The sequence below is a fragment of the Lontra canadensis genome, unplaced genomic scaffold, assembly GCF_010015895.1.
Source record: "Lontra canadensis isolate GAN:19392208 unplaced genomic scaffold, GSC_riverotter_1.0 scaffold35, whole genome shotgun sequence".
Taxonomy (NCBI): domain Eukaryota; kingdom Metazoa; phylum Chordata; class Mammalia; order Carnivora; family Mustelidae; genus Lontra; species Lontra canadensis.
In genome coordinates, this window is record NW_022631029.1 from 5,868,364 (window position 1) to 5,889,862 (window position 21,499).

General features: G+C 60.2%; 1 protein-coding gene across 6 annotated transcripts in view; it reads left to right on the forward strand.

The window, feature by feature from the left end:
- PTH1R (parathyroid hormone 1 receptor) overlaps window positions 1-21,257 on the forward strand; it is a 24,858-nt gene extending 3,601 nt beyond the window's left edge. For 4 of the 6 annotated variants that reach the window (XM_032867863.1, XM_032867865.1, XM_032867866.1 and 1 more), the window contains 14 exons: window positions 1,361-1,483; window positions 11,572-11,674; window positions 13,570-13,704; window positions 15,366-15,476; window positions 15,580-15,698; window positions 15,860-15,954; window positions 16,154-16,349; window positions 16,838-16,991; window positions 18,559-18,619; window positions 18,955-19,021; window positions 19,239-19,333; window positions 19,928-20,069; window positions 20,181-20,222; window positions 20,728-21,257. In XM_032867863.1, the coding sequence (XP_032723754.1) occupies window positions 1,409-1,483; window positions 11,572-11,674; window positions 13,570-13,704; window positions 15,366-15,476; window positions 15,580-15,698; window positions 15,860-15,954; window positions 16,154-16,349; window positions 16,838-16,991; window positions 18,559-18,619; window positions 18,955-19,021; window positions 19,239-19,333; window positions 19,928-20,069; window positions 20,181-20,222; window positions 20,728-21,111 (1,779 nt within the window). In that variant the 5' untranslated portion in view covers window positions 1,361-1,408 and the 3' untranslated portion in view covers window positions 21,112-21,257. Of the gene's footprint in view, window positions 1-132; window positions 312-1,360; window positions 1,484-1,998; window positions 2,102-11,571; window positions 11,675-13,569; window positions 13,705-15,365; window positions 15,477-15,579; window positions 15,699-15,859; window positions 15,955-16,153; window positions 16,350-16,837; window positions 16,992-18,558; window positions 18,620-18,954; window positions 19,022-19,238; window positions 19,334-19,927; window positions 20,070-20,180; window positions 20,223-20,727 lie in introns of those variants that run through there. The other 2 variants (XM_032867867.1, XM_032867868.1) reach the window with 2 other exon arrangements.
- The last annotated feature ends 242 nt before the right edge of the window (window positions 21,258-21,499 follow it).

A 21,499-nucleotide genomic window follows, 5' to 3' on the forward strand; every position in this document is an offset into this window, starting at 1 on the left:
GGGGGGGGGGGGGGGGGGGGGGGGGGGGGGGGGGGGGGGCGGGAGAGGCCCAGGGAGGGCGCGGGGGAGGGAAGAGGCGCCCGGCCGCGGGGGGAGGGGGAGCGGCAGACGCCGAGGCGAGGGACGCGCGCGGCGGGCGGCGGCTCTGAGCGGCGGCCGGGCGGGGGGCGCTGGAGGCCAGGCCGGCTAGAGGGGATCCCGAGAGCCCCATGAAGTGCCCCCGGGGCCGCGGACGGGGCACTGTCCTGGGGAGGCTGTCGGGGGGTCCCCGACATCCATGGCTAAGCGGGGGCCGCGGCGGCGCGCTCGGAGTAAGTCGGGGTCGGGGGGCCGGCGCCCCGGGGAGGGGGTGGCGGCGGCGTTGGGTAGGGGTGACTCCGGGCCTGGCCGGGGCGGGCGGGCTGGTCCGTCTCGGTGTCAGTCGGCGGCGCCTCCTCGGAGCCCGGTGGAGCCGCCAGCCCCGCGCCGCTCCGCTCCGTGGCTTTTTTGGAAACTTGCAAATGTTTTCGTAGAGAGAGAGAGAGAGAGAGAAGGGGGAGGGGAGGGAGGGAGCGAGGGAGTGACCGAAACGGAGCTCGGGGCTGCTGGAAGAACGGAGGCCAAGGCTGGGGGAGCTAGAGACGGACTGACAGACAGGCCGACAGGCAGAGCGTCCCGGCCGCAGGCGTGCTTCAGCCGCGCGGGCGCAGGCGGGGCTCCGGCCCAGGATGGGGAGAGGATTCGGGAAGCGGCCGAGGGCAGGATGGGTCCGAGGGGGCTGAGGGGCAGAGAGCTGGCGGCCCGAGCACCGAAGGGCTCAGTGTCGTTGCAAAGTTGGGATCGCGTCCCTAAGCTGCACGCCCCGAGCGGCTCAAAACGCGCCCCCCGCCCCGCCCCGCCCCCCCCTCCCCTCCTTGAGCTAGCCGCGAAGCTAAAAATAACAGCCCGGTTCGCCCCCCGCAGACCGCGACCCCAACCCCTCCCCCAGCCCCTCCCCCACTGGGCGTGGGGCGAAGCCACAGCTCCCAGTTCCCCAAAAGAAAAAAAGAAAAAGACAGAAAAGGCGGCGCGGTGGGGGGGGCGGGGGGCGGGCCGGGGGCGGGGGGCCCGGCCATATGGATGTGATTTCTCCGCTCCGAGGCAGACGGGCAGCTCCGCAGCGCTCGGCGCCCGCCCGCCGCCCGCCCGGCCCCCGGCTGCCTCCCTTCCTCCCTCCCTCTCTTTCTCCTTTGCGCTCCCTCGCTCGCTAGCCCTTGGCGCATGGGCCCCGCGCCGGGCCCCGGGGCCTCGGGCCGCCTGGCCTCCGGGGTCCCCTAGGCCCGGGCGTGGGCGGGGCAGCCCGGCCTGACGCAGCTCTGTACCCCACCACCACCACCACCAGGGCCGGCGGCGGCGGCTGCCCCGAGGGACGGGGCCCTAGGCAGTGGCGATGGGGGCCGTCCGGATCGCGCCCGGCCTGGCGCTCCTGCTCTGCTGCCCGGTGCTCAGCTCCGCATACGCGCTGGTAAGTCCCTCGCCCGCACTCCAGGACAGGCTGCGGGCTTGCTCTGGGGTCCCTGGGGTGGGTCCAGGGCACAGAGTCTAGGTTCCCTGAGTAATTCGAACTTTGGATGAGCGTCGCCTCCGACCAGAGAGCTTGGGTGCCTGCTGTCTCTGGGGTGTCTGGACTTCGTTCCTGATGCCTATGGTCCTCTTAGTTCTGAAGCCTGCGTTTGGGATCCCAGGTCTGGAAATCTGTGGTTGGGGTTCCTCTATCTTCTGCTTCTGTGAGCACCACTACTCTGGCTGTGTCCCCTTTAGGGATGACAGTGTGATCTAGCAGTAGCCTGGGCTTTGGCCCTGATGTAGGGTCCCACAGACTTTGTTCCTGGGCCTGTGTCTTCTGCAAGTTTTGTTTGCCACCCAGGACACAGGGCTGTGGGTCTGAGCTCAGAATCACCTAGGCAGGGGATAGGATTTAGGGGTCCCCTCCAGCTCTCACGATCACATGCGTGCAAACATGTGGACGCCCTTGCCCAGGGAGGCGGCTGTGGTGTGGCACAGAAGAAGGATGGAGGTCTCCTGAAGGGGACTGACCTCACAGAACACTCCTCCAGAAGAAACATGCTGGAGGGGGACTCTGGTGAGTGAGGGACCCCCATGTATACCGTCCTGAGAGCAGAGCCAAGAGGGAGACCAGAGGGAGAAGAAGAGGCAGATTGGGAGATAAGGCAAGAGAGAGAAAAGAGACAAAGGGGGGTGGAGATGAGAGCTTCTCAGAGCAGGACTAGACAGACCAAGAATAGCAGAGAAAAGTAGGCACGGGCAGAGGCCAAGAAAGAGCTGGAGGTATGGAGGAAAGCATCCTTTTCCTCCTGGGCCAGGAACTGGGGGCCAGGACCTGGGGAGTCAATCAAACGGCACAGCAGCCCTGTCCCAGGGGAACTAGCCCATAGCTGAGGGCTGTCTGCCTGTGTGTCCGACCTCAATGCCCCTGCTTCCTCCCCAGTAGCTCCCAGGTGGGGGCTTCTGCCTTCTAGAGAAACAAGCAGGCAGCCAGGCAGCCCCCTTCTCCTGAGCAGCCCCACCCCCTCCACCCCAGGCAGAACCTGAGGCGGGAAGGCAGGAGTTCTGGGATTCTTCCAGCTCTAAGGCCCATAGGACCGGGGCTATCCTCCACACCTCGGTTTCCCTATCTGTAAAAAACAGCAAGAACTTTTGCCTAAGAATCCCCTGAGTGAGGCTCTCTTCTCCTCCGGGACCTCAGCATGCCCCATTCCCTGGTGCCCGTGCCCTCGCGACCCTGGATCCCTGAAGCCAGAGACCTCACCCCATATGAGGACTTGTAGATGGGGAAACTGAGGCTCAGAGACTCATGCAAATGTACATGCAAGGACCTGGAGCCATTTCCCCACCCTCCCCTTGGGCCAGGCTGGGATAGACAGGAAGGACAATGGGCATGAGTGTGCTGAGAGCTGTCTGTGTGTCAGAGCGGGGCTCGCTGGGACTCTGCATAGGCTGTTCTCTAGGTCCGTGTGAGCGTGTGTCCCCTGTGGACACACGTGTCCGAAGCATTGGGTCTTCACGTGACTTGCAGGAGCATAGTCGTGCATACGTGTGTGTGTGTGCACGTGCATTTGTGAACACATGTGCCCCCAGGTCTATTGTTTATTTTTATTTAATAAATGCCTTTTTAGTGCTTTCTACTTGCCAGACACTGTCCCAAGCACTTTACAGTATTAGTTTCATCTTCCCCACAACCCTCTAAAAAAGGTTTTGCTACCGTTCCCATTTTTAAAGTAATCTGGAGCACACAATCCCTATGATCATTTTGTACTGCACGCCGGTCTAGTGCTAAGCCCTGTGTCTCCATGGGGAGGGGGTCATGGGCACCCCCAGGGCCCCACACTGACTTCTGGGGAAGCTGAGGCATGTGCGAAGAATTTGCCTCCCTTAGCCATGGTTCAGGTCTGAAGGCCGGGCTGGAGGAGGGATACCACAGCGGGGTCTGCCCTGAGACCTTGCTGGGGTGTCAGTGTCTAGAGTTTCAGGCCGTGTGTACACTGGACCTTCCCTGGGTTTACAGCTAGAGGATGTGGCCTGAGGATCACCCCATACCCTGTGGGCTCCCTGGGCTCAAGAGGAACCAGCGGGAGACTGACAGCCGCCAGTTTCCACTTTTGAACCCAGGGGCTGCCGTTCACACCCAGACCTGTGCTGATGCCCACCAACCCCACCAAACTCAGCCGATAGCCCCTGTCACCAAACCTGTGTGCTGCCTGCCCAGCAGCCCCAGGAGCAGCCTCACACCTCCAGAGACCTCAGGGTTCGGGACCAAAGAGCGTCCTGCTGGGAGGACACCAGCTGTGGCCACACTCAGCTAGCCAGTCCATCTTGTCCTTACAAGGAATAGTAGCTGTGGGCTGAATTTTGAAGGAGGGGATGGACGCACAGATTGTGAGTAGGGGCGAACAGGTGGTCTTGTCCTTGGAGGTGCCTCATCCTAAGGACGCCCCCAGCACACACACATGTAAAGGAGAAACTGCAGTGGGAGAAGAAGCAGGTCTGCATGGGGGGTGGGCCTTGAGCGTAGAGATGTGACCTCGGGTCCGACTCAGAAAGGACTGCGGTGGCTGAGAGTATAGGGGGCCCCTTCCCTGCTCCGAGGCCAGTGTGGCCACTGGCCCTCTTTTAAAGACCAGAAAGAACCACCATGTATTGAACAATGACTGTCCTCCGATTCTGAGCTAGAAACCGTCATAAATGTTTTCTCAATACGTCCTTTCACCCACCTGTTTTATGGGAAAAGGTCCTGAGGTTCCTGTGGCAGAGGTGGGACTTGAACCCGGGTCTTATCACTCTCACACCGAGTTTCTTCCTCCAAAGCAAGGCGAGGAATCGTGCTGACAGGAGAGCTCCATGTCCCACTGAGGGCGTTTTTTAAATTTTGCTTCCTTTTCTTTTTTTTCTTTCTTTCTTTGTTCCTTTGTTTCTTCCTTCCTTTGTTTCTTTGTTTCTTTCTTTCATAAAATCCTTCTGTTGTTTTACTTTTATTTTCTTGTGTTTAATTGAACTAATACTTGAATATGTTCTTTCTCATAAAAGAGTCATATAATACAGATTAAACAGAATTCATCCTTGATGACTCTCAAGTCCCAGTGCTCCTCTAAAAAAAAACCACTTTTTTTTTTTTAAGATTTTATTTATTTCTTTGCCAGAGACGGATCACAAGTAGGCAGAGAGGCAGGCAGAGAGAGGGGGGGGATGTCGGCTCCCTGCCAAGCAGAGAGCCTGATGCGGGGCTCAATCCCAGGACCCTGAGATCATGACCTGAGCCGAAGGCAGAGGATTTAACCCACTGAGCCACCCAGATGCCCCGTAGAAAAAATCACTTTTAACACTCTGGATGGGGATATCCTCCCAGCCCTTTTCTGTTTATTTCCAAAAGATACCAAATCTTCCCAAAGATTTTTGTGTCCATATAGAGCAGAGAGTCTTTTCTGTTGTTTTCTGTGTGTCGTTAAATGAATGGTATCTGTCTGTAGGTAAGGTTCGGCCGTGTGCTTTTTTTTTTTTTTACTCAAAAGTGTGTCCTGGAGATCTTCTTGTCAGTAAATATAGATCTGTTTTCTTTAATGGCGCGTAGTGTTCCAAAATCTACAAAGGTACCTCTAGATCTTTCCTGCATACCTTTTTGTGTGTGCACGCGTGTGATTCCAGATGGTGGCGGGGAAGCTCCTGGAAATGCCATCTTGTGCCCCTGTGTGACGGTTTCCCTATAGGGTATTTCTAGATTCTGTCATTGCTGGGTCTGAAGCACATCACGTTTTTTATTTTACTGGACACAGCCGCACTGCCCTCTAGAAAGCCTGTCTGTGCGAGTTGCTACTCACAATGCCAGCAGTGAGCAGGAGGGTCTCCCCCAACAACCCTGTCTTATTGGGTAGTGCCACCTTTGCCATTCTGACAGGCGAAAAATGGTGTCTCTTGCCAATTACCGGTGAGCTTTTGACTTTCCGTTGGTCTATTGTCCCTCTTCTAAGAGCTTGTCCAGAGTCGTTACTTATCTTTCTATGGGTTATTTGTCATTTTTGTATTGATTTGTTGAAGGTTTTTCTATCACCTGCCCTTAAACACCCCCCACACACACCCCAGCTCTGGGAACGGCCTGTGGACAGAGCGGGAGGAGGGGGGCCGAGCCCTCCCGGGAACTTGGGTTTTCTTCGGAATGTTTTAATGAGGCGTCAAGCGGCCTCCCCCAGATTCCTGTTGTGGGCCTTCTGGGGACACTCCCTGGTCCAGCCACCACACCAGGAAGGCAGCTCTTTCAGGGAGAGAGTCCCTGGGATTAAGAAAGCGTGGCGTGGGGGGTTTGCAAACCCACTGAAGTGGTTTGCAAAATGCAGTGTGACTGGGAAAGAGAGCAGGGAGCAGGGTTTCACCTCAGATTCACAAAGACATTTGGAAATGTCCAAACCCTAAAGAACCCCAACTCCGGGACCAGCCTCGTGCGACGGTGAGACCTGGCAGGATCTTACTCTGCTGACCAGGCATACGGGTGGGTTAGGCCATCCTATCCTTGCAGGCCTTGGTCCTGCAGACCAGGTAGAGGCGGCCCGTGAAGATCCAGTGGGTCCAGCAGCCAACTCCGCCATCCTAGGCTCCATCCCTGCCCTGAAGGCGTCCACGCTGGCCAGGATGAGAGGCGTCACTAGTGCCTCCCCCCCCCAACCCCTCCCATCCCTGAACACAGGCAGCCTGTTCAGGAAGGCCTGGAGAGGGGGAGGAAAAGTCAGCACTTGTCAGCGGTGGCGGGGCAGGAGTGTCCCCGGCAGGGAGCCCGTCCCAGCCTGCTCGGGCCAGCCGGACAGACAGAGGGCAGCAAGGGGCGGAGAGCAGTCCCTAGCCAGCTGGCACGGGAGACGACGAGGGGTGCCAGCCCAGGTCCCAGTAGTGGAACCTGGAGAAGAGGTGCAGGAAGGCCAGGAGGTCACGAGGGGGTTCCCTGCGAGCTGAAGTTTACTCCTGCCTTTTCTGGAGGTACACCTTCCCTAGCTGCTAACCCCAGGGCGCCACTGTCCCCTGTCCCTTTAGAGCTGAGCACCAGATGCCATCACCTCCAGCATCGCCGTGCCATCCCCATTCTGTCTGCCCCCACACCTGAATTCCCCCTGTGCAGCCTGCCTCCCAGGCTCTGCTGGGAGGCGACTGCCTGATGGGGTTCAGGAGGGTTCAGGAGGACTCAGGAACGCTGGGACTGAGGCTGGCACCAGGGGATCCCTGGGGCTGTGTCCTCTCTCCTGGGCTGCTGCCTCTCTTTAACTGTGACTCTGAGCCTCAGTGTCCCCATTCGTAAGGTGGGGATGTGGTGGAAGTTCAAGGAGATGGGGATAAAGTGCCAGGGTCCGTGGCTGGCACCAACAGGCAGAAGGGATGGCTGGATACCAGGCAGATCCACTTTCTCTGGAGGTGAGTGGGAAGCCCACAGCCGCCTTCCCCCAGGGGACCAGGAGGAGCCCGGGAAGAGGGATGGATGAGATGACCCAAGAGGGCATCTTGAGGCTAACTGCATCTAGTGGAAGAAGCCCCTTTCCCAAAGGCAGAGGTGTCGGCCGCTGAAGAAGTAGCCCTTGTATTTCCTTCTGAGTTTTGCCCGGAGGAGAATGTAGGCATGTCTGGGATCACAGACAGCAAATGTGTGGAATTTGGCAGTTAGGAGAAAAACTGAGAGGAGTGGCCCTCCTTTGGTCAGTGGCGTGGAACTGGCTCTCTCCACCACCACTGTCCCCATCACACCTCCATCATCATCAGCAGCCTTCATGCTGCCTCTCCCCTGTCCTCACCCCCACTGCCAACACCGCTCCCACCCCCAACTCCGACACCATCCTCCATGGGGCTTCCCTGCGAGCCGAGGTCGAAAGAGCTACTTGCCCCCGCAGAGGAGGGGTAGTGAGCAGATGGCTTTTCTCTTTGTCTGAGCTTCTGAACTCAAGAAATGAAAAACACATCCGGGCCTCTTGACCACACACTACTCTCTCCCTGGGACACCAGCCTCTATGTTTGTAAATAACAGACTGGCTTCCAGCCTTCACCCGCACTCTGCCTGGAACCCCCAGACACCGGCTCATTGCTCCCAGGCTACCCCCTGTCCCTATACTCCCCGCTCGGGCCTGAGGTCAGGACATCGCCCCACCTCCTGCACGTTCACAAACAGCATACCGTGCACGCTTGTGCACACAGGGAGGCTCTGTGTTGGGGGGTTCAACATGGGGAGTGTGCTGCAGTGAGGAACACTGAAGCCTAGCCCTAACCCAAGACCATAGGAGGGATGTAGGGGGGATTCAGAACAGCTGGTGCCAGGCTGGGTGGCCCCATGAGTGGTGGGTGACCCCAGGCCATGATCCAGCCCTGGGTCCCTCAGCCCTTGCCCCCAAAACCCAAGACCCACAGGCTCTCTGGATGTAAACTGATGCAAGCCTGAGTTCTTAGCACCAGGAGCTGGGCCAGAGAGACCTGGACTCTGCCAAGGAAGGGGAAGAGGGGCACAGTGGGGAGAGGGAGCAGCAGACAGAGTCACCAGGCCAGGAGGAGGATCAGCTGCCCGCACTTCCCCCTTTCAACCCCAGGACACGGGACCTCCCCAGCCAGGGCAGAGACCGATCAAGGGCTCTCTTGGCCCCCAAGCCCAGGGGGCCTGGCAGTGACCTGGACTCTTACTGGGAGTCTGGGTTGGATCTTCCCAAAAGTTCATCAGGCACGCTTCACCCAGTAGGCCCTCCTGTACTCCCTGCTCCCCACCCTCCTGGAGTCCCACTTCCCTCCACCTTTCACTGTGGCCCCCTGGACTTGGTGATCTACCCACTCTCCCCCTGCCACTCTAGGTCTGCGGCCTGGGGCCACTGTCAGTGCCCAGAAGGAGGGGTGCCCATAGCCAGAATAGGAGAGCCATGATCTGATGCTGCCACTACCACTAACGGGAACAGTTATAGCTCTGCGCCGCCCCCACCCATGTCCAGGCTCTCACTGAACCTCACCAACAGCCTTTGGATCATCCTGATCGCAAGGGTTAAGCAACTGTCCTAGACACAGAGCCAGTCAGTGGTGGCAATGGGCCTCAAGCTCCAGTGCTGGCTAGCAGAATCTGCTAGGTGAGGACAGGGTACAGCTGGAGGGGGGGGGGGGCGAAGGGGGACCTAGCAGGCAGGGGAGCTGCCCTTCAAGGCAAGTGGGAATGAACTTGGTGTAGAACTGCCCTCCTTTCCTTGCGTAGGTGCTTGCTGGACTCTGGCTTAGACTCCTCTTGCTGCAGCGTGCCGTCACTGGGGGACAGAGAAGTGGGTCCTACAAGTCCAGGGAGGCCAGAGATGGGGCCTCCGTCCCTTTGGAGGAATGGAGGAGTTTGGGGGCCATGGGGGTGCTTGAGGCACATCGCTTCCCTTCCCCTGGGCATTCCCAGCCCCACCATGGAAACCAGACTACAGAGAACAGTGAGTACCTCCTCTTGGCCCCAGAGAGGTAAAGCCAAGAGCAGCAGGCGGATGCTGAGTGTGTGTGTTAGTTCCTGGTCTTCACTCAGCCAGCACACCTGTCTCTCAATCCATCTGTCAAATAGGCCATTTTCAACCCATGACTACCTGTCTTCAGCCACATCGGTGGACCAGTCTGTCTACTGGGAGGGCTAGTGTGCCAGTCTTTGGAGACTGGTAGAAGCCTCAGTCACTCAGGAGCTTTCCATCAACTGGAAAAAATACGGTGCACTGTTTGTCTTGAGAGAGATGGAGGAGGACAGGAGAAGGGCTGGGGAAGGGGCAGTGGTGAGGGAGTAAGGATCAGAGGACGCCAGAGGTGGTACCAACAGTGGATATGGGGCTGGTGGCAGTAATGGTGATGGCAGTAATGGTGTTAATGTTGCCTTCGATGGCGCTGGTGATAGTGGTGATCCAGGGGGTGGTGATACCTGTGGTGGGGGTGTGGGTCACGGTAGCAACAGCACTGGTGGTGGTGATGGTTGGGATGGTGGTGATGCTGGTTATAATGCTGGTAATGGTAGTTAGTACTCATGGTGGGAATGGTGCTGGTGCAGGTGGTGGTGGTGATAGGGGATGGTGATGGTTGTGTTTGGTGTGGTTGGTCAAGGTCATGATGGTGGTGGTGGTGATGGCGGGTGGTGGTTATTGATGGAGGTACTTGCTGTAATGGTGGAAATGGTAGCGAAGGGGAATGATCATGGGTCCAAGTGAGCAGGGCAGCTACACGGGGACCAGACTCCTCAGCAGCCTGGATCCGCAATGCCAGAGCCCCTTGGATTAGGGCAGGTCCAGTTCTTCCCCCACAAGCCCCATCCGGTGAGGCTACTTCTGCCCCAATCTGCTGTAGCTGGGGGAGAGTAGAGCACATGGGAATCTGCTCCAGCCCTTCCTGGGGTGGGGTGGGGGTCCATAGCCACTGAGCCAGCTGAGATCTCATGGTGCAACTCGGACTCCAGAGACACGCAGAGGCACAGACCCCCCACAGACACGCCTGCTAGGGACAGCCGCAGGACACTGGAAGACGCACACACACGTCGACCTTTGCCCAGAACCCCACGTACAGACGCGTGTTCCCAGACACTTGAGGCTCACGTCCCCCAAGTACATGCTGGACAGTCCCCACGTGAGGACGCACAAGAGACAGCCCCCCGCCCTCCCCCGGTCGAGCGCGCACCCGCGGCCAGATGGTGAGCGCGGGCCTCTGGACGGCGCGCACGCGCACAGACGCGCACGCGCCTCCGCTAAGAGAAACCAGCGGAACCCGAGCCTGAAGGAGCCAATTGGAGACTCCTTGGCCCTGGAAGCCCTCGTTGCTGCCACCGAGAGACGCGGTCAATTAACTTCACCCTGCAGCCAGGCTCCCTGACCCGCCCCGCCCGGCCAGCCCGCCCCTTCCCCAGCCTCCTTCCTCCCCTGCCTCCCCCTGGCTCTCCGCCCTGCAATGCCCCACTCTGACAGGGGACGGGTCCTAGGACGGCTGACGGGCAGCAGCTCTGCCTGTTCAGGGTCTGAGGGGGCCAGACTCTGCCGTGGGACTGAGGGGTCTAAGGGGACAGACATGGCCCAGCCCCGGGTGTCTGAGGGGACTCAGTCTCACTTAAGGGGGAGGGGGATGTGAGGGATGTAGTAGTCTCTGTAGGTCACACTCATGGAAGTGGCTAGCCTTGGTCACACTGAGCTGTCCCCAGGGCAGGATCCTGCCTTTACCCTGACCCACTTGGAACTCTAAGTCAGGGGAACACATGTTCAGGGTGAGACCCCTCCCCCCCGACGCCCATGATATTCTTGTTCTCTTTGTCAAAATGACACCAGTGTATCCCGGTGGGTGTCAGGCAGTGCGCGGGGTGTGCAGATTGGAAGGAAGAGAAGGAAGGACATTCCGGAGGGAACAGCAGGAGCGAAGGCCTGTTGGCACCGTCAGAACGCAGGGTCGGCTTCAGGGGAAGGAGCTTCCAGATAAGCAGTGAGATGTGGGTGACTCCCACTCACAGCCGGCACAGGAGTGCCTGCCCAACCAGACCACTTGCCCCCAATTCCTCGGACCTCTAGCTCTTGGGACTGCAAGGGTGGGAGCAGCTGAGGCACTCACCATTCACTGGGGAAAGCAGTGACTGGGGAGAGGGCCAGGATGGAAATTGGTGACTTCCAAGGTCCCCCAGGGTACTAGGGCTTGAAAGAATCCAGGCCTGGTTTATTTCCCCGGAGTTCACCACTCTTTATCCACCCCCTCTCCCCACCAGGTCCCCAACAGACAGGATCCTGTGAAGATCCATCCTGGGACATTCCATCCCTTTCCCATGTACCCTTGGGGAACAGACTGGACAGAGAATAGTAGCCCGCAGGGTTACTAGCGGGCAGGCAGGGGACATCCCCCCTCCCTCTTTTATCCTCCTGGTGGGACAGTCTCTACCCTTCGGAGCCACAGCTTCTCATCTGTAAAATGGGAGCAACACAAGGCAGAGTTCCCAAATTCTAGACTCAGAGCCTTTGGAAAGGGGGGAATCCATCAGGGAGGCTGGGATGGTTGTGGGACCTGCCAGTGCTCTGGAAAGGCCTGCCTGCAGTCTGACGTTCAACTTGGTAGGTGGATGCAGACGACGTCATGACCAAAGAGGAGCAGATCTTCCTGCTGCACCGCGCCCAGGCCCAGTGCCAGAAGCGGCTCAAAGAAGTCCTGCAGAGGCCAGGTGGGGGCGGAGCCGGGTGGGGCGGGGCCAGAGGAGGAGGGTCTCGGGGCGAGGTCAAGAGAGTGAGGGAGGGGCCCAATGAGGGTGAGAGCCTAGGATGCAGAACCAACCGGCACCAGCAGAGGGGGCTTCCACTTAAAAGGGGGGTGACTTGTGATCAAAGTCAGCAGGCTGAAATGCAGAGCCTTCCCTCCCAGGGTGGGATCAGGGAGTAGGAAGGCAGCCACAGTCCGAATCAGCCCCAGAGGGCTTAGATCTGGCATGACACAACAGAATCAGGAGCCCTGAGAGGGGTACACTGGGACCGCTTCCTGGAGGAGGAGGTATCCAAGGCAGGTCCAGAAGAATAAGTAGATCTTTGAAGAAGGCCTCCTGGTCAGAGGACAAGGCTGAGGTGTCCCAGGTCGGAGGAATCAAGGGTCCATGGGACTGGACGGGGAGGAGGATAGAGGGGTAGGGATGGTATCTATGACTCTGAGTCATGGTCACTGTCCGGGAGAGAGCATTTGACCTGGGGTCGGGTGGGCTTCTGCACACCAGCGCAGCATCTTCAGGGACCCCTGCCAAGGTCAAGGTTGGAGGGGCACCTGCCTTCTCAGCTCCTGCCCCATCTCCAGCTGGTCTCTTCCTTGAATCCACTTCCTGGAAGCGGAGATGGGAGCTCATTAGCACTCATCCAGGCCTCTGCCGCCTGTCTGATTAATCTCATCGATCTGGAAGAGGCCCAGGCGCCATCAACTGGCCGAGGAGAGCAGTTTCCTGTCTGGAGCTGGCCCCTAGAATGCTGGGGACCCAAGGGCACACAGTGACATACTCTGTAGCACACGGACTTTGTTCATAGTCACAGGCATTCACATGGTCTCTGCAGTCCCCGCCCTGTCCACACTGGCCTCGCTGATGGCTCTTTGATTCCCATACCCAGTCACATCAGGGTCTGGGGATCAGGTGGGCCCCTGAACTCTGGGTCTTGAACCCAGTGCTCTTCCTAGTTGTGGAAGCCCGGAGGCACCTCCGCCCCCTACGCCCCATCCTCATAGAGCCCCTCTCTTCCTGCTCTACCCCGTCCCGCTGCCCCCCTCCCTACTAATGCCCCAGGATCAGGCAGGATAACAGGCACAGCCATTCTAGCCCAACTGAGGTGTCTGCACTCAACTTTGCTTTGTTGCCGCAAACCCTGACCTGGGAGGGCCGGGGCCCTGCTCGGTCTGTCACTGAAGGGGCACAAGTCAGATAACAAGGAAGACTTTTCAGCGAGGTAGAGACCTCAAACAGCTCTCTAATGGAGAGAAAGGCGAGCCCAACTCAGACAGAGAGCCTCCAGGGTCCCTCTGTGGACTCTGGGAACTCCTAGCTCAAGTATCCAAGGGCAGGGAACAGGTAGGTAGACTTGCCTGAACACCCTTGACACCTGCACACTCTTGCTCATGTCGTCCACACCATCAGCTTCCTGAGCTGCACGGAGCCGGTGCCGGGGCCAGGCTTCATTTTCACTGTTGAACCTCTGCTAACATCACCCCTACTGTCCACTTCTGCCCTGCGCCCCCTGGCGGGGCCCTGGCCTCCTGCATGGGCTCTGGCTCTGACGCCTGGGTCGGAGCACATTGCCTCTGTCCATGTCTTGCCCACACTTACCATTCAGCCCACTAGCTGGTCCCACACCCGCACGGCGTTCACTCCCAGCTGATCTCCTGTAGACAGTCTCCGTGCTCTCCGCCTACTTCTGCACCCAACAAGAGCTTTACAGTTTGTGAAGCACTTTCTCACCTGTTAGCTCTCCCAACAGCCTGGGCAGGGATCTACCCCACCATAGAAACGGGGTGCCTTGGAGGCCGGAGCGTACCCTGGGTCTCCTGCCACAGCACTGTTGACAGCCATGACTACCCTGATTTCCCCAGCTGACATAATGGAATCAGACAAAGGATGGGTACCTGCCTCCACATCAGGGAAGCCTAAGAAGGAGAAGGCATCTGGGAAGCTCTACCCTGAGTCTGAGGAGGACAAGGAGGTGCCCACTGGCAGCAAGCACCGAGGTATGTCTGTGCTTCCTCCTGGGCATCCATCTGACACCGGCTAGGACCCACTCACACTGCCGCTCTGGCCTCTGTGTGAACTCATGCTCTTCAGCTCTTGTGGAAAGGAAGAGGTTGTTGCCCCCTCTCCAGGAAAGCAGGGGAGAGGCTGGGAGGACACAGAGCCCACAAGGTATCATGCGCAGGGGACTGGCAGCTGGACAGCGCCAGATCCCCAGGAGATTTGGACAGAGAACTTGTCCCGTGCTACCCCCATGGGCGGATGGACCCAGGGCTATGGCCCATCCCATGGAGAGAGATGACAGAGAACCTGGGATACAGAGGGACAGGGAGAGGTGCAAAGACAGGGAGAGACAGAGAGGGGACCAGGAGGCATAAACTGAGACCGGGACTTGGTGTGTCAGAGGAGGGTGCACCCAAACACATAGGGTAGTGGGCTGTAGACACAGATCAGGGGAGGAGGGTGGCCACGGAGCAGCAGGGCTGAGACAGTGGGACGAGGAGGGAGAAGAGAAGAGTGGGAGGGAGATGCAGGGCTGTGTCGTCCCTCAGGAAGGTAAGGAGAGACAAACGCAGAGCCCAGGCTGCAGCCACAGGGCCGGTTTGAACCGGCTGGGTGGGCAGCAGATTCCAGATGGGCCACATCTGGGAGGCTGTGGTCACCCTGTGGCTCCCCAGGGACCAGAGGGAATTGTGGGCCTAGCCAGGCGGGGCTGGGAATATGGTGCCCAGGACAGAGAGCCTTTCACCAAGCTGGGGTGGGTCCAGCCATCAAGGCAGCCTTCCAGGATGGCTGGAGAGTCCTGTGGTTGGAGCCCTGCAGAGAGAACGTAGGGAGCTGGGGGGCGGGGGAGTGGAAGGCAGAAGATTCAGAGGCTGGGGACCCTCCAAGGTCACTTAGTATCTCTGCTGTAAGGCTGGAGTCCCCAAGTAGGATATGTCACCCTGTCTTAAATCCCACAATTACCACTTCGATTTGGGGCATTATACCTCCCCCTACAAGTGATCACTGGAGTCTCATAGCAGGTGCTTAGGGTGGTCTGGGATGGTGGCGAAGCATGGGCTGATCTAGTCAATCTTGGCTACCCAGTGAAGAAACTAGAAATGAGGAAGGTAGACACCTGGGTGAGGTCAGCAGCTCTTCGGGAGCCCAGCTGGGACTGGAAGCTGGACCTCCTGCCTCCAGCCCCGGATCCTGGGCAAGGGTCACATGGAGAGCATTCTCAGCTGAGGGAGTGAGTCTGGGCACTTGCTCTTCTCCAGGGACACCTGGAGGTGGGACCAAGAGCAGAGGAAAAAGAGAGAGGCCTGGCCAGGGGCTGAGTCACCTGAGGAGGGCAGGGCCCTGGGCTATATGACCCCAGCAAATCACATGCCTCTCTGGGCCTCCACCATCCAATCTAGAAAATAGGGCCAGCGCCAGTAACTGCATACAGGGACTGTGGGTGAATTCTGTGAGGCCAGGGATTCAATTCTATGCAAGACACAGTAGGTAGTAAGGCTCAATACATTCTCTCCAGAACACTCCAGGCCTGAGTTCTCCAGTCCTGGGGTACACCTGTCCCTGAGGGAGCCAGCGACCACAGGTGTGTTCATTCTTCTGGGTCACTAACCATGGACTTGACTGGTGTCCCCCACCTTGTCTGTCTCTGTGGGCACAGGGCGCCCCTGCCTGCCCGAGTGGGACCACATCCTTTGCTGGCCGCTGGGGGCACCAGGTGAGGTGGTGGCCGTTCCCTGTCCCGACTACATTTATGACTTCAATCACAAAGGTAAGGCAGGCTGGAGTAGGGTGGGGACTACAGGGGTGCCAGGACTTGGAGCTCAGGGCTCCAGATCTCTCTGCCTGCCCTGACCCTCCTCATGGGCCTGCAGGCCATGCCTACCGTCGCTGTGACCGCAATGGCAGCTGGGAACTGGTGCCTGGGCATAACCGGACATGGGCCAACTACAGCGAGTGTGTCAAGTTCCTGACCAATGAGACTCGTGAACGGGTGCGAGCTTTTCCCTTCCCCACCCTGATCTGGATAAGGTTACCCCACCCCACCCCACTGGTGGCCCCTGAGCTAGGCCTGACGCCTCCCGCCACCTCAACCTGGCCTCTGACCCTTAACCGGAGTCCCAGGGCTCTGATGGTGTGTCCCCACCGGCACAGGAAGTGTTTGACCGCCTGGGCATGATCTACACCGTGGGCTACTCGGTGTCGCTGGCCTCCCTCACCGTGGCTGTGCTCATCCTGGCCTACTTCAGGTGGGCAGGGCGAGGGGGTGGGGCCGGGTTAGGGGGGCGGGGCCGAGGGGGTGCCAGCCCTCCCCTCAGCGCACCCCACAGCGGGGCCCGGCGTCCCTACCTTCCCCGTCCCCCCCCCAACCCGCGCACAGCCTGGTTTCCCGACCACCCCCCGCATGTCCCCGGGCCCCCACCCACGGTGTTGTCGCGCGCCCTGCAGGCGGCTGCACTGCACGCGCAACTACATCCACATGCACCTATTCCTGTCCTTCATGCTTCGCGCCGTGAGCATCTTCGTCAAGGACGCGGTGCTCTACTCGGGCGCCACGCTCGATGAGGCCGAGCGCCTCACCGAGGAAGAGCTGCGCGCCATCGCCCAGGCGCCCCCGCCGCCCGCCGCAGCCGCCGCCGGCTACGTGAGTGCCCCCCTCCCGCGGCCGGCGCCCGACTCCGCGCCGCCCCGCGCCGTCCCGCCCCCTCCAGCTCCGCCCCCTCCAGCTCCGCCCCCGCCCCCTGCTGACCTCCTGCTATCACCGGCGTCCAGCCTCTCGCGGCCACCTCACCGGGTCTCTCGGGTCCCTCGCACCCCTCCTCCGCCCAGCTCCCCAGCCCTGTCGCCAAGGGCTTTGTGACTGTCGCCCTCCTGGCACTTGTATTAGCGCTCCTGTCTCAGCGCAATAGCCCCAACCGCTCCCCCCAAACCCAGTGCCTTCTTGCCCCTGGCAACATCCTCCCCCTGCCTCGGGCTCCTCAGCTCCGCTCTTGACCAGAGCCCGGCCCTGCCTCCCCGCTGGACCAGTGCGACGTGTCCTGTCTCATAGGCAGCCCCCAGCCATCCCCCAGCCCATCGTCCCACTTCCCAGATGCAGGCCGGCCTTCTGGCTGACACCAGCTGCTCTCCTAGGCGGGCTGCAGGGTAGCTGTGACCTTCTTCCTTTACTTCCTGGCCACCAACTACTACTGGATTCTTGTGGAGGGGCTGTACCTGCATAGCCTCATCTTCATGGCCTTCTTCTCAGAGAAGAAGTACTTATGGGGCTTCACGGTCTTCGGCTGGGGTACGAGGGCGCAGCGGGCAGAGGCACAGGCAAGGGTGGGACCATGGGCAGCAGGGTCAAAGGGGCACTAAGGGTGAGGCACTCACACGGCCTCTCCCGACCTAGACGTGGGGCAGCCAGTGGGTGGCCTGCCCACCTCCTTCTCTGAGTCTGACCCCGTCCCAGGCTCAGGTGCCAGGGCTTGGCCGAGGTCAGCGTTCACCCCTGGGCTCAGCCCGGGGTTGGGGCTCACCTGGAGGCAGATTCACCTGGCACTGGGGCTCAGCCAGGAGAGGTAGGGAGTGTTCTCAGGCCAGGATTCAGCTCAGGATCAGAGTGGGATGGTGGGTCGGAGGTCACGCTAGGGCTGGAGTTGAGGTCTGGGATACTCCCTGCTCCGTGAGCCCTGTTTTCCTACCAGTCCCCTCACCGTGTGGAGCTGTCCACGCCACTGCCACCCGGCCTGCAGGAGCCATGACGCAGAGCCCCAGGCCAGACCCTCGGCCTTGTCTGGGCTGCAGCAGCCCCTCCGCAGAATGGGTTGCTGGGGCTCTGCACTCCTCCCCCACGGGCTCCCGGATTGAGTTACCGATAATTGTCCATTATTGTTGGCAGCTCCAGAGCTTGGCTGGGCTCCGGGGCAACTGGCCAGACTGCAGAGGGGTAGGCCCAGTGGCTGAAGCCCTCCCTGCACTCAGCACCCAGAAGCTCTCTGGTCAACAGCCACAGCCCCTTGGCACACACTCTGACCTTGACCTCCCCCACAGCAAGCCCCGGGGGTTGGGGGAGACCTGGGCCTGGTCCCAGGAACTGACCTGGACTCTGGAGCTAGAGGGTGTCGGGGTGGGCAGGAAACACACAGATCTGGAGCAATAGAACTTGGTGACACAACAAGGTCACAGCTCTTTTTCCCACCATAAACACAGGTCGCACCCTGCTCCTCCCAATGGTGCACCCGACCCAGAACAAAGTGTGAGGGGGTGGAGGGTGGGAACCCGGGCTCCCTTCTAGAGGTAGAGCTCACTCAGAGGTACCATGTGTCATCTGAGCTGACTCGGGCCTGGGAACACCAAGATTCCCCTGTGGCTTTCACTCAGACTGGAACGACAACTGTCATTCCACCCAGCCTCATCCATGGGGCTAGGACCTTTCAAATTGGGTGTGTGTGTGTTGTTGGGGGGGGTGGGGGCTGCTGGGATAGAAAAATGCTGATACAAGGAACTCCCAGAGCAGAGCCTAAAGGGAAGGGAGGAGTGGACCGGGCATGGGGAAGTTAGTGAGGTCCTCCAGCAGGTCTGCACGCGTGGGCAGGAGATGCCGAACCCAGATGAGGGCGGAGGGCTGAAGTGGGTCCTGAGTGTAGGAGCCCCAAGAGGAGGCTGTGGGAGGAGCAGAGCAGCACACGCCAGCGTGTGGCTCTGTCACCAAGCAGCCCTTGAGCCCAGGGTGAGAGGGGTCAGGGACAGTGACGGGATCATCTGGGGGTCATTGAGGATGAGAAGAATGGGTCTGGCAGGGTGTGCTGAGGGGAGAGACACCGTGGGTGCCGCCTGCGGTTCCTCACATGCCACCTGCTCTGCTCCCACAGGTCTGCCTGCCATCTTCGTGGCTGTGTGGGTCAGCGTGAGAGCCACCCTGGCCAACACCGGGTAGGTCCGGGCGGAGAAGGGGGCCACGGGGTTCTGGTACAGGTCAGAAATACGCCTGGCACCCTCTTCCTCCATGAAGCATGGGAAGGGGCTTCCTGTGCCCTGGGCCTGAATGGACCCAGCTTCGGTTTTCTGTCCAGCCTTCAGCCAGATGCCCTCTCAGGGTTACAGGAGGCTGCTTCAAAAGTAACGTTTTAGGGGGGCCTTGGGCCTGGCCACACCCAACACCCCCCCCCCGCCGTCCTTCATCCCCGCCAGCTGTTGTCAGAGCAGACCCGCTCTGGGGCCCGGGGCAGGAGCACGGGGGTGGGAGCTGATGCCTCGGCCTCCACCAGGTGCTGGGACTTGAGCTCCGGGAACAAGAAGTGGATCATACAGGTGCCCATCCTGGCCTCCATCGTGGTGAGCAGGGGTGGCTGCAGGGCTGTGGGGGCGGCTCCGCAGGTGCTGGTGGGGGACTGCACGGGCTTCCCTGGACCCCAGATTTGGAGCGCCACAGCCCCATGTCACCCAGTCGGTGGTGGGGGAAGCCTGGGCGGGGCCCTGGGTCCCTGGACCCGCGCCCCCAACCTGCTATGGCGCACCTCGAGACAAAGCCCTTCCTCCCTCCCTCCCACAGCTCAACTTCATCCTCTTTATCAACATCGTCCGGGTGCTCGCCACCAAGCTGCGGGAGACCAATGCCGGCCGGTGTGACACGCGGCAGCAGTACCGGTGAGCTGCGCCCACCCGGCCCGAGGCTCCTCGGGACACCGGGGTCATCACACCCCAGCACCGTGCACTAAAATAAAGACAGAGGCCCCAAGAATGAGCCTGTGTCGAGGGAAGCACCCGGCTCCTGACTCCCTGGCCGGCCTCACCCAGCAGTCATGGGATCTGCCCCCGTCTCTGGGGCCACCCCAGAGCCAACCTGGGCCATTCAGGGCTGGGGTCTGCAGGGGATGTGGGGGGCAAACCCAGACCCCTCCTCAAAGAGCTGATTATAGCGCGTCCAGGGGACAGGTGGGCAGCAGGTGGCTTCGAGAGGACGGCAGCTCCGCTGAACTCCGAGGAAAGGGCTGCGGGGTGAAGAGGGAAGGCCGGGGGCAAGTGAGTGCCCCTGGAGGGACCAGCAGGTGCAGGCCCCAAGGGCCCTTATGAACACTTTGTCCCAGGTTAACTGGGTCGTCCTCTGCTCTGGCCAGAGCCGCAGGCCCCTTCTTGGCTCCTGGAGCCTAAGAGCTGGGGGCGGGCAGGTGGGTGTGGATAGCATGGTGCCTCCCGGGGAGCGGCGGCTTGTCGCTGAGCCGCCTGCCCCTGCTGGCCCAGGAAGCTGCTCAAGTCCACGCTGGTGCTCATGCCGCTCTTCGGCGTCCACTACATTGTGTTCATGGCCACGCCGTACACCGAGGTCTCAGGGACGCTCTGGCACGTCCAGATGCACTACGAGATGCTCTTCAACTCCTTCCAGGTGCGCAGGCCTGGCCAATGCCTGGCGGGGGGCGGGGGAGGGCGGCAGGGAGCTGGGCTGGGGCAGCAGGTGCAGCCTCTGGGCCCTGACCCCATGTACCTCTGTCCGTAGGGATTTTTTGTCGCCATCATATACTGTTTCTGCAATGGCGAGGTAAGCGTGGGAGGGGGAGCAGCCCTGGGACAAGGCGGGGGGACACGGAACGGCCAGGGTTCCCCAATTCCAGTCCTTTCATTCTCCTGTCCGGTTCCTCTGCTCCTCTGAGAACAGCCCTGAGGACATTCTGAAGGCAGAGAGTCTTTCCAGATGATTCAGGATGTGCTAGGATTTGCGGGCTCCTCACACTCTGGCAGAGCACGCGTCTTCCCAGCCCCACGGGTTGAATGCTCCGTAATCCGGAGCAAACGACTCAGCCACCCCTGGGGCCATTCGAGCCTTGTGGACTCAGGGTGTGTTGGTTGCCTGCAGTGAGGCACCATGTTCTGAGGATGACGGGATTTTGCTTGGCATTGGAATTTTCCAGTAACACCCCACGCCTCTGGTTCCACTGGGTGCAGAGTGTCATAGGGGCAGGGATGCAGGCACAGCTGAGGCTGGGGAGGGGAGACGTGGGGCAGAGGGGTCTATCTGACGCTCCGCCTCCTCTGGGCCATCGCAGGTACAGGCCGAGATCAAGAAATCCTGGAGCCGCTGGACACTGGCACTGGACTTCAAGCGTAAGGCCCGCAGCGGGAGCAGCAGCTACAGCTACGGCCCGATGGTGTCTCACACGAGTGTGACCAATGTAGGCCCCCGCACAGGACTCGGCCTGCCCCTCAGCCCCCGCCTGCTGCCTGCCGCCGCCACCGCCACCAACGGCCACCCCCCACTCCCTGGCCACACCAAGCCAGAGGCCCCGACCCTCCAAGCCACACCACCTGCCGCGGCTGCTCCCAAGGATGACGGGTTTCTCAATGGCTCCTGCTCGGGGCTGGACGAGGAAGCCTCGGCGCCGGAGCGGCCGCCAGCCCTACTGCAGGAGGAGTGGGAGACGGTCATGTGATCGGGGACTGAGCCAGAGTTGGACCCGTGGGCATAAGGGCTGACAGACGGACCAAGAGATGGCTGGTTGGACGGTTGCCCGCTCAGGGCTAGGGCTGGGAAGACAAAAGAGGAAAAAAGGAAAAAAAAAAAAAAAAAAGAAAAAAAGAAAGAAAGAAAAGGGAAAAGGAAGCCGTGTGCAGCTTCCTGTGGTCTGAGCTGGGGCTTGGGAGGCCGGGAGGGGGGCGGGGGGCGTTGGGAGCCATGGAGACGTTCTTGGGTTTCACCTCTGGAGGTGCTCCAGGGGCCATGGGCCAGTCCCTGGGGTCTGGGCACAGTCCAGCAGGAAAGACCTGGGAGAGGCCAAGAGTGGCCCCCGTTTGCTGGGGTCACACAGGGGCGCAGCAGAG